Source organism: Lonchura striata, chromosome 17, assembly GCF_046129695.1.
Source record: "Lonchura striata isolate bLonStr1 chromosome 17, bLonStr1.mat, whole genome shotgun sequence".
In the NCBI taxonomy this organism is placed as follows: domain Eukaryota; kingdom Metazoa; phylum Chordata; class Aves; order Passeriformes; family Estrildidae; genus Lonchura; species Lonchura striata.
Window position 1 is genome coordinate 9,532,578 of NC_134619.1, and position 10,029 is coordinate 9,542,606.

General features: G+C 47.8%; 1 protein-coding gene across 1 annotated transcript; it reads left to right on the forward strand.

Moving 5' to 3' along the window:
* Positions 1 to 7,705, forward strand: GHRH (growth hormone releasing hormone). Its single transcript, XM_021527901.2, has 7 exons — positions 1 to 72; positions 3,063 to 3,162; positions 3,943 to 4,074; positions 4,731 to 4,835; positions 5,428 to 5,565; positions 5,847 to 5,943; positions 6,770 to 7,705. Exons 2-6 carry the CDS (start codon positions 3,083 to 3,085, stop codon positions 5,908 to 5,910), a joined length of 519 nt encoding a protein of 172 aa, XP_021383576.1. The 5' UTR covers positions 1 to 72; positions 3,063 to 3,082; the 3' UTR covers positions 5,911 to 5,943; positions 6,770 to 7,705.
* Positions 7,706 to 10,029: the final 2,324 nt, after the last annotated feature.

Here is a 10,029-nt window from a genome sequence, read left to right on the forward strand (position 1 = left end):
TTGGATCTGCAACAGGGGAAGGAGCACCTGGGTGGGAGCTGCTCTAGGAGGAGCTTGTTTTCTCCAGGAACGGTAAGTGAGAGCCTCTCTGTGCATTTAACAAAATAATGCCTATCTGGAAGTTGGGGGCAATGAAATGCAATCAAAGCTGTCACCAGGAATGAGCTTTGCCAGGTGCCTTTGTATCGTATCAAGATTTGTGCCAGTATGTTTTTGTACCAACTTAGCGAATGAAACAACAATTGAGCTACATCATAAATGCAAACCAATGCTATAAATGAGCTTTAGAAAACATGTTAGATGATTACCAGCTGTAGCACAGTTCTTCTCTTTTGCTATGTCGATGTGAGTTTCTTTTTCCCTGGCACATGAACGGTGTTTTACCCACCCAGCAATGAAACTGTGTTTGAGCCAAACCAAAGTGTGAGGAGAACCACAACTCTGTGGTACAGGTAATGCAAAGCCAGCCACGATGAGGCACAGGGAGGCACTTAAAAGGATTTCTGCTTTTCTAATGTGGCGTTTCAGGGTATGAAAGTTTTGGCTTTATAAAACAGCAGGCATGGGAAAAGCCTCATTTCATCTACACAGAGGTATTTTGAAGACTGCTCAGGCTGAAGTTTCAGAATTGGCCAGAGGCAGTTGCCCAGCTCTCCAACATCACTGTCACAATGCTGCTGTTCCCACTGCACAGGATGGAACAAAGCTATTACACTTCATCTGCTGGAATGGTGCTAAAAGCTCTTCATCTTAAGGGGGATTTATTTATTAATCATTTTTTCACATGCTGCCAGAATGGAAAGGGAAGGTGTCCCTCACCTCAGGAGAATTTCGAAGGTGACAATGTTTTGCAGAGCTGCCAAGCTGCCTGCACACAGGGTGACACTTCAATTTCCCAGCTTCTCTTCTGAAATAGCAGACACATCTGGGAAGGGATGTAGAACTTTCATTTCTGATTTATTCTTGAGGGAAAAAGGGACATAGACATACCCAAAAATCTGGGAGCAGTCTGTAGCTAAGGGAGAAGACAAAGCAGGATAGGGGAAGAAGGACAAAGCCAGAAACAGACAAAAAAATTGCATATAAACTAATAGTGGAGAAATAAAAAAAGGATCTCAAATGTTCAAAAAGCAATTATAGAGAAAAACCTCAATATTTAAAGAAGAGAAGCCAGAGACAGAAAGAAAGTGATAATTAGGGCTGTGTCCTAGGAAGAGGAAGCAGACAATGCTGGGCTAGGTTTTCATTTACATTGGCACTTCTCAGTTCACATAGAAGCTTCTCTAATGCTGATTAAATCTCCTGGTTGGCACTTTCTGTAGATGCTGGCGCCACAGTCTGCTGTTACCCGCTGATAAATGCCTTAGATAATTTCCTCTATCTAGAAAAATCTGACTTGGGATTTTCTTGAAGATATTTAGGGAAGAGGCACAGAGCAGCATGTTTTACCAAGTTCAAATGAAAAAGTCAAAAAGGAAAGGGAAGCAGGGGAGTTGTTCTAAAAGCAGAAGTCCTGTACATCTATCACAGTCCCCTTAAGCATTCCTTGGCTCTTTGGAGGGCCAAAGTGATTGTGCAGGAGGTAGGGGATGCCACCCATGAGCACAAGGAGCTTTGCAGGGGCCACTGGGCTATTCCCAGGGGAAATGCTGGGGGAGCTGCTGGTCCCATCTGGGAGCACAAATAACTGGAAAGAGAGACTGGGTGAGAACGACTTTGTGATAAGAAATCTCATTTCTTAGAGTGACGCCTTTTCCATGTCTGTCCGTGCACTTGTTGCACTGCTGCTAATTCTGTTATTAACTTCCCTGGTGTCAACATCAGACCCCCCTGCAAGACCTCAGGTCCTTCATCAGCCTCCCCCTCTCTGTCCAAGCAGAAAAGAGAGCTCACTGATGATGTTTTCCATCAGAGAGCCTCCCTGCCCCCCCATCTGCAAAACCCACTGCTTGAAAGTTCACTTGAGCAATCAGAAGTCCAAGCAAACCCTTTCCATCTGGAAACGGCTCCTTTTACAAGGATGTATCGTTATACATTTGGAAGGGTGTTTTTTCCCTCCTCTTAGGGAGATCAAACATCTTTCTGCTTTTTCTTGTGTATAATAAGATCGAGAACACGCAAACTTGGTATTTTAAAGGTTCCTAGCCACATTCTTAAAGAATCTTCTTTGAGCAAAAGATCAGTCGCTTTCAATGGAAGCTCAGGAAGAGCAGCATTCACTGAAATACCTTCCCACTGATGCTCGCTTGCAGGGACAAAAGCGAGGTATTCAGCTCGGCTCTGCAGCTCCCGAGGGTGGCTGACCTGGGGCCACCCTGGCCTGAGTCATCCCCAGCTCTCAGCAAGCTCTGCTGGAGCTGCTCAGCCCAGCTCACCTTGTGGGGAGCTGCTCCCCACAGCAGCAATTCAGCCCTCCCGAGGGACACACTTCAGTCCAGCCCCTCCCCACGGAAGGAACGGGATGTGTTTTGTTTGGCAAACCAAGCTCAGCACCTGCCTTTGATAAATGACTTTGCCAGGGTTGCCTCTGTGCAGTATTACCCCTCTGCCCAGGAGTTTTATTTGGATTTCCCCGTTTCTCCCCAGCCTCTGGCCATCCAGTGAGGCAGCCCAGGCACACACCTGTGCTCTGCAGGTCCAGCCATGGGAGCCCACCTGGGAGAGCCAGGACAGGTCCCAGGGCTGGCTGCAGATGCTTCTGGGCAGGCAGCGAGGTTCCTTTCACATCCCTGCCAAGTGCTGTCCTCATCCAGGAGCTTTTACAGCCTGTGCAGGGCTCCTGGGGCTCACAGCAGCCCGAGAGAGAGTTCTCCTCCAGCCACAGCAGCAGGACAGGTCAGTGAGGGACTCCCACAGCATCAAACCCTCCAGAGCAGACACAGCCACTGCCCTCCACGGGGGACACTGGGCCACACCAAGACATCTCTGCCTTGGGAAGCACCACAGCCACAGAGGGACATTTCCAGCCCCTTTGTGCTGAGGAATGAGCAGAGGGACTGAGAACACAAAGGTGGAACTTGGCCTCCCCTCAGTGCCCTGACTCAGGCTGCTCTGCATTTTAGGTGACTCCAAGGGGTGGAAGATGCTGGATAAGGCCACCCTGCTCCTGTTCCTACATTTAGTCTCATGCTCCATCTCCTCCCCTCTCTACCCAGCTCTCAGGTAAGTGCTGAGTGCTTTATGCACTCTGCCTCATCTCTGACCTTGTGCAAAATAAGCAGGTGTCAAGCTAAAGTTGCCAGCACTTCTGAAAGCCAGATGAGCTCTAAATGTGTTTCTCGACCTATTTCTCTGCTCTGTCTTAGTTTTTGGGTACATTGCTGGCCTAGGGGTGATTTCCAAAGAAGGCAGGCACCTGATGTTCAGCCCAAACAGTTGGGTTTAGAATTGAATGCTATAGAATGGGTTCTATAAAGGGAAATCTGGCATTCCCCAGAGTAGGCAGCACCTCCAGCCTGAACACTGATGTGGCTGCAGATATTCTCATACATGAAATCTACAGATACCTATTAAGATTTCAAGTATTTCCATGTTGGGTCTTAGAAGCTGCAATACTGCTTTGTACCTCTACAACTCAAGAAAAGCCCAAAATTGAGCATTGGCTTTTCTAATGTGGATTTGCAATGTCCCATAGAAAATTCTTTAGCCTTGTGCCAAAGCCATGGCACAAAGACACCAGAAACAGTGGGATTCTGCTCAAGGATGCTGGGAGCTCAGCGAGGGGGATGTTTGTTTGAGGTGGCTCTATAAACCATCCTCTCACTGCTGGAAGAGCTTCAGGGCAGTTTCTAGCCGAGTGACAGACAGTACTTGTGTTACTGCTAAGATGGGATGAAAAATGGAGAAAGAAAAAGCAGGAGAGTAGGGAATAATGATTGAGAAGACTGAGCCCCAGCTGGCATCTGAGCACACCTCACAGTGTGCCTGGGGTTTCTCTTGCAGGTACAGTCCAGGGCCAGTTGCTGGCAAGGCCATGAGCTTCCAGCTGCAGCACAGCAGCTCCTTGCAGAGCCAAAACCCCTTGGCAGAGGAGCAGGAGGAAGAGGGTTTTTTATCAGACCCCACTGAGAAAAGGTTTGTACCTCATCTGCCAGCCCTGCTCTGCAGGATGTGCTGGTTGCAGTCTCCCCCCAGCCCAGGAGCAGCTCAGTTAGTCCCAAACCATCACCCATGTCCAGAGCCATGTCCTGCTGTCCCCACCAGCAAGGACACACTGATGGGGCAGGCCCAGGGCTCCTGCAGGGAACAGAATTTTCCACTGAGCTCTGGGGATCTGCAGGGATGCTAGAGCCTCTCCTTTCCATCTCTGCTTGGAGTCAGAGGATCTTATTTCTGTCTGAAGCACAACAGTGGCACCAGCCCAGTGGTTTGTGCTTCCCTTACCTGTGGATTTTCTGGAGCCTGGCTCTAACCACAGGCTAGAGACCTGCTGGAGGCTCCTGTCACCTGTCCCAGACACAGCCCTCCCAGGTGCTGATGGTGCTGCTGCAGAGCACAGGAATACCCCTGCCCTGCCCTGCCCTGCCCTAGGTATTTTATTTTGCCTGCTGCCTCCATGTCCGGACTGAGCTCTCTCAAATCCTTTTACCCTCCAGCACTAATTCAGTCCAACACTATGAGGTGCTTGCTGTGGTTACCTGCCCTGGAATCAGCCCTGTGGCACCTGGGCTGTTCAGTTTTTTCTCACTGACAGCTCAGAGAGCAAACAAACTCTGCTTCCTTTCCCCCAGGATGCAGCGCCACGCTGATGCCATATTCACTGACAACTACAGGAAATTCCTGGGGCAGATTTCTGCCCGAAAATTCCTCCAGACCATCATTGGCAAGAGGCTCGGGTAAGCCCCAGCATCCTGCTGCCCTAGGGCTGGTTTTGCCTGTTGCCCTGGGCAGTGTTTTCCATACCAGGCAGAAGTACCTGCTTTTCACTGCAACAGAAGCAATCTCTCCTGCTGGGCAGAAGGACATCCTGCATCCCTACAGCCTTGGATACCCCTAATCACAGTTAGCATTAAGCAGCCTAATTAATGCTTTCCTCCAAGGCTGTAAGCATCAGATCAGCTGAGAGTTCTGCTGCAATACCAACAAGCAATAATATTTGCTGGTAATATTTGCAATGATCCTTCACTGGTAGGGAACTGTTATCCCTGGCCTGGTTTGAACACAGAAAACAGCCTCTCCATTACCCTTGGCTACTTAGATCACTGACTGCCCCTAAACAAGACCAACTGGTCAGATGCAAGCCAGCCCAGTCCATCTTCTAACAAAGCAGCAAATACAGTGACCAATTCCTTGCTGAAATTAAGCAGAATGGCCTTAGGCTCAGTCCCAGCAGGTTCTCTTTCTGTGCTGCTCAGCCTGAGCCAATCTTGGAGTGAGGGACAAAAAAGCATCTCAGAATCAAAGAGGTTTCTCATCTTCACCAAACAGAAGCAGCAAGAGCAGCCCAGGGGAAGGGGTGCAGGAGTTCCTGACCAGGCGCCAGTCCGACAGCATCCTGATGGACAGCCAGTACCAGCAGCAGATGGTCCTGAGGGACTTCCTGGGAGCCATCCTGCAGAACCAAAGGTGGGTGGGAATCAATTCATTCTCTGCTCACTGCAGGAGCACACCCAGGTCCTTATTGCTGCCTGCCTTCCAGGTGTGAACCTACAGAATTGTCATTTCAGGAACACTCAGGGAAAGAATAAGGCTGACCTCACAAGCAGGGTGCTGTCCTGAGCCAGCCTGCACTACACAGCAGCACACCACTCTGCTGTCTTCTCAGCCCTGTAATCCAGTAAAATATAGCAGAAAAGAGAATTTCTCATTGATCCCAATGATGCCATCCCTGCCCTCTTCCTTGACAGGCCCCAGGACATCGACAGCAGTGGGCTGGAAGGCTTTCCCAGCACCCTGGCTAAGCTCATGTAAATACTTCTCCCTTTTCCATCTCCCCACATTCTGGTGAGTACCATTCCCTGCCCAGTCCTGTGCATAACTCACTGCTGCTGCACTGCTCAAGGCTTGAAGGCTCTCCTTCAGTAATGCTCCCACTGCTGCCCATGGAAAAGGTGCTTGCTGCAATTTTAGGGAGGGGAAAAAACTCCCAATCAATATTGTCAGATACCTAAAACCCTGCTAGTTTGAACAGGGGGAATGCAAGTGCTGTGAAGCTGCATGTGGGTGTCTGGGAACAGGCTTGCAGCAACCCAAAGCAGCTTTGCAAAGCTATCTGAGATAGAGTGCCTGAGGGTCTAGGCCAGGCTAAAGGCAAACCAGTCTTTCTCCAGCAGCAGGACCTGTCTCTAGGTCCTGGGGCATGTCAGATTTTCACTGTATTGGGCAGCAGAGAGTTTTACTGTTTTCTGTATCACTCAATCGTGAAAATGGTCAGCTGGGACTTGAATTATGCTCCAAATCTTGCCATTCCTGGGGGAACGAGAGCCAGCAAACTCTCCCTCCTTGGGAATACCTCCACTTGATCAGCTGTCCCACAGAAATTAAGCCTGTCCAACCCTGCCAGCACAATACAAAGGGGTGTGGAGAGATCAGTGTGCACACTGAGCAAAAGAGGGGCTGGGAAAGAGAGGGAAAATCAGAACTCTACATAAATCACACCTGTGAATTCAGCTGGGAGAGTATAATATTTCAGCATCTCTCTTGCCATGCTTGACTTGGTTATCTTTCCACAGATAAGGTCAGTCAGGAAAAGCCTCCAAAGGATGAAAAAATTTCTGTGTGTGCCTATGAAGTTTTCTGGTAATTCTCTTTTCCTCCTCTTTCTGTCTAGAATAATTCAGAGCTCATGGACCAAACTGTACAGTGAGCCCTTCACAGCACTGAAGACAATCCCAGATGTGAGCAGCTGGAAACTGATGCATACACTCCTCAGATCTGATCAAAGGAATGCAGTGCTGAAGCACTACTTAATTTACTCCAGCCTTTACAATTTAACTCCCCTCTTGAAATATTGCTCCGTACTAAACCAGAAAAAACCCACTTCTGTGGTTTAACCTCAGGCTGCTTTACACAGAGACTAAAAACAAGTGATACACTTGTAATCCTGGGGATATTCGGTCTACTAATTAAGGTTTCAAATCACAAAGTGTGGCAAAATTTCTGCCAAGTCATCTTTCTGTTTGAGGACCTGATTAATAAATATGAGGCCACCAAAAGGCACCTTTAGGCAACTTAGTAAATTGATTAGAGCGTTCTCTAAATTGATGCTGATGGCACAACCACACACAGCAAGGATCAGGGTGAGGTGAGACATGAATCCACAGGTCTCCCATTCACTGGAAACACTGCCCAGGGCTGCTGCTGCCTGGCTTCTGACACAGAGCCCTGGCAGCAGAAGGAACTCTAAAATGCTCAGCTCCACTGCCTGCTCAGCCTTGAGGAGTTCAAGCTGAAGTTACAGCCCTGCCAGAGCTAAAGGAGATCCCTGTGCATCACACTGGGCTGGCACTGTTTCAACTCAAGCTCCTGTTGAGTGCCAGCCCCTGGCTCTGGACTCCACCGTGGCTGCAGTTCCTGTGAGTGTTTTAAAAGGAGTAAGTTATTATCCCAGTGACCTCATACAGCTCCTTCCTCCCTCTCACCCCAGTCCCCCTGTTGTTTGTGTAATAATTATGTCTTCAGAAATGTAAACAGCACCAGGATGGGGTCTGCTCTTCCATCAGCAGCAGGAAATAAGAGTCATTCTAAATAAACCTGTCCAACAGCAGGTCAAGATGGCTCTTTTGTTGAGACCTTAATTTCTTGATTCTGGGCCCAGAATGGAAGGTGCTCCTCAGAGGCAGTTGTCAAGTGCACCAAGGATGCCTCAAAACTGGGCTACCAAAGGCACCAGCTCCAGTACCAATAATAACACCAGGCTGGAACCACAAAGATCTATAAATGTGTGTGAAAGCCTATGAAGTCTTCCCTCCTTGCACTCCAACAATCCCTTGTTAGTCTGCAGCAGTTACCATCGCCAGGTGACATGTTTTAGGGCAGGAGGCTCCAGTGTGCATGGAAATAATTTCATCCTTGCACCAAATCCCTGTTACAGCCCTCCCTGTTCAGGTTTTACAATTCCAGCACTGGGGAAGTATTACAAAGCAGCCAGCAGGATGGGGAACTCTGAGAGGATGTTGAGGGAGATCAGAGAAGCTGTGAAATCAGCAGGAGCATGGATAACTGATAATGGAAAACTGCTACCCTTCCATGGGCAGGCAGCTGTCAGAGACATCCTTCTGCTCCACAGTGCAGAAATATACAAAAGAAGTAGCCTGAATACTGAGTATACACCTGAGTACTGAGTATACACCTGAGTAGCCTGGTTCAAAATGGGTTTGTAAACCTGTTCTGTAACAACACACTCAAAGCCATTAGGACTTACTCCCTCCAAGGAAAGGAATTACAAAAAATGAAGACGATTCCTAAAGTAGACATAGTAGCAAAGTGAATTTAAACTCTTAAGTGGCATAAAAGGCACAAATCACTGGATTGGATACTGCAAAAAAAAAAAAAAAAAAAAAAATCAAAGCCCTTTCAAAAACATTTAAAAAGTGTTTGGGTGATTAAATCTGTGTGATTAAATGGATGGGTGAGTGTAGCTATTTGGAATAAAAGAGGCTTATTTTGAGGTTCAGTTTGCTTCAAAATGAAGAAATATATGCTCAAACTCTGCGAGATTAAATATAAAAACAAATAAAGCAGATAAAGATATCTGAGGACTAAAAGACCAAAATACTAAACACAATCTTTCCTAATGCATAAGTAGCAAAATCAATATCAACACACAGGGCTTAGAGAAAATACACCACAGGGGCACTCCAAGATTTTCCTATTGCATCCTTGTTCTCCTTGGGTAACACTGCAGCTCCATAGGCACAGGGAAAGTTCTGTCCTACCACAAAGCATCAGCAGAAAGAATTAGTAACAAAACAAAGCTTCTAAGTGAGCAGTAACAAAATATGATGCTAAAAAACCATTTCAGGGTAAATGACTATGAATAGTAGCTTAGTTATTTCTTACCTAAAACTCCTTTAGCCCCAGAGGACTTCAATGCAGCCCGAGATCTGGTGTTTGAAGGAGTGCAGAGAAGGTCAAAGAAGTTCATTAAACCTCTGTGGGCCCACCCTAATGTTTACACTGAAGCAGCAGGTAGGAACAGCTACAAAGAGCAGGAACAGTGAGCTAAGTGTGAGCAACAGCAGGGGGAAGAGACAAGGTGGATTTAATAAAGTGGGGTCATGTCTCACACATGTGAAATGCTTTGGAGGATTCAGTTCTACACCCTTTATCCACATGCTTGCTTGCTGATGTAATTTTCCTGGATTTCCAGAAGACATTTGATAAAGGCCTTTAAAGAAACTACCCTTGACACAGGATGCACAGGAGCAGGGGAGGGAGCAACTGTTCAAGTTTTTCATGTGAAAGTTGCTCATCAGGAGGAGATTTAAGGCCTTTGGTTATTACTATCTGTGAGTCCTTCAATAACACCCAAAGCTGCTGCCTCAGCACTGCTTGGTGGTCCTGAAGGGAGTAATTAGGTGGGAAATGAGAGTTTGAGTAACTCAAACATGGCCATATGGCAAGCAGCAGACACCTGGCTTTTGGTTTCATAGAAGACCAGAAGCAACAACCTCATCACACTCGTATTTGGAGTGAGAAGGTTGCTGCCAGAGGCTGGAAAGAAAGTGAAGCCCCCACAGGAGCCCCAAAGCTGCCAGGTCAGACACAGCCAGGCACACCAGCACCACGGCTGGCTCCCCACAAGGCCTGACCCCAAGGGCCCAGAGCAGCTGGGCACAGCCTGGAGAGAAAGAGAGACAAGCCTTTATGGAGAAAGGCAGCCACAGCCTCACCCAGGGGACAGGCAGGAGGGAAGTCCCCCCCAATAAACACAGCCCCCAGGGAAAGGACATGAAAGAACAGGAAGCTCCACACTCAGCAATGACTCACACACAAAATTACCCACCAGAAAAAGCTCTTTTCATTCTCATGTGAACCCAGCTTCCAATCACAGTCTCTGAGACAGCCAAAACGCAACACTCAGGACCA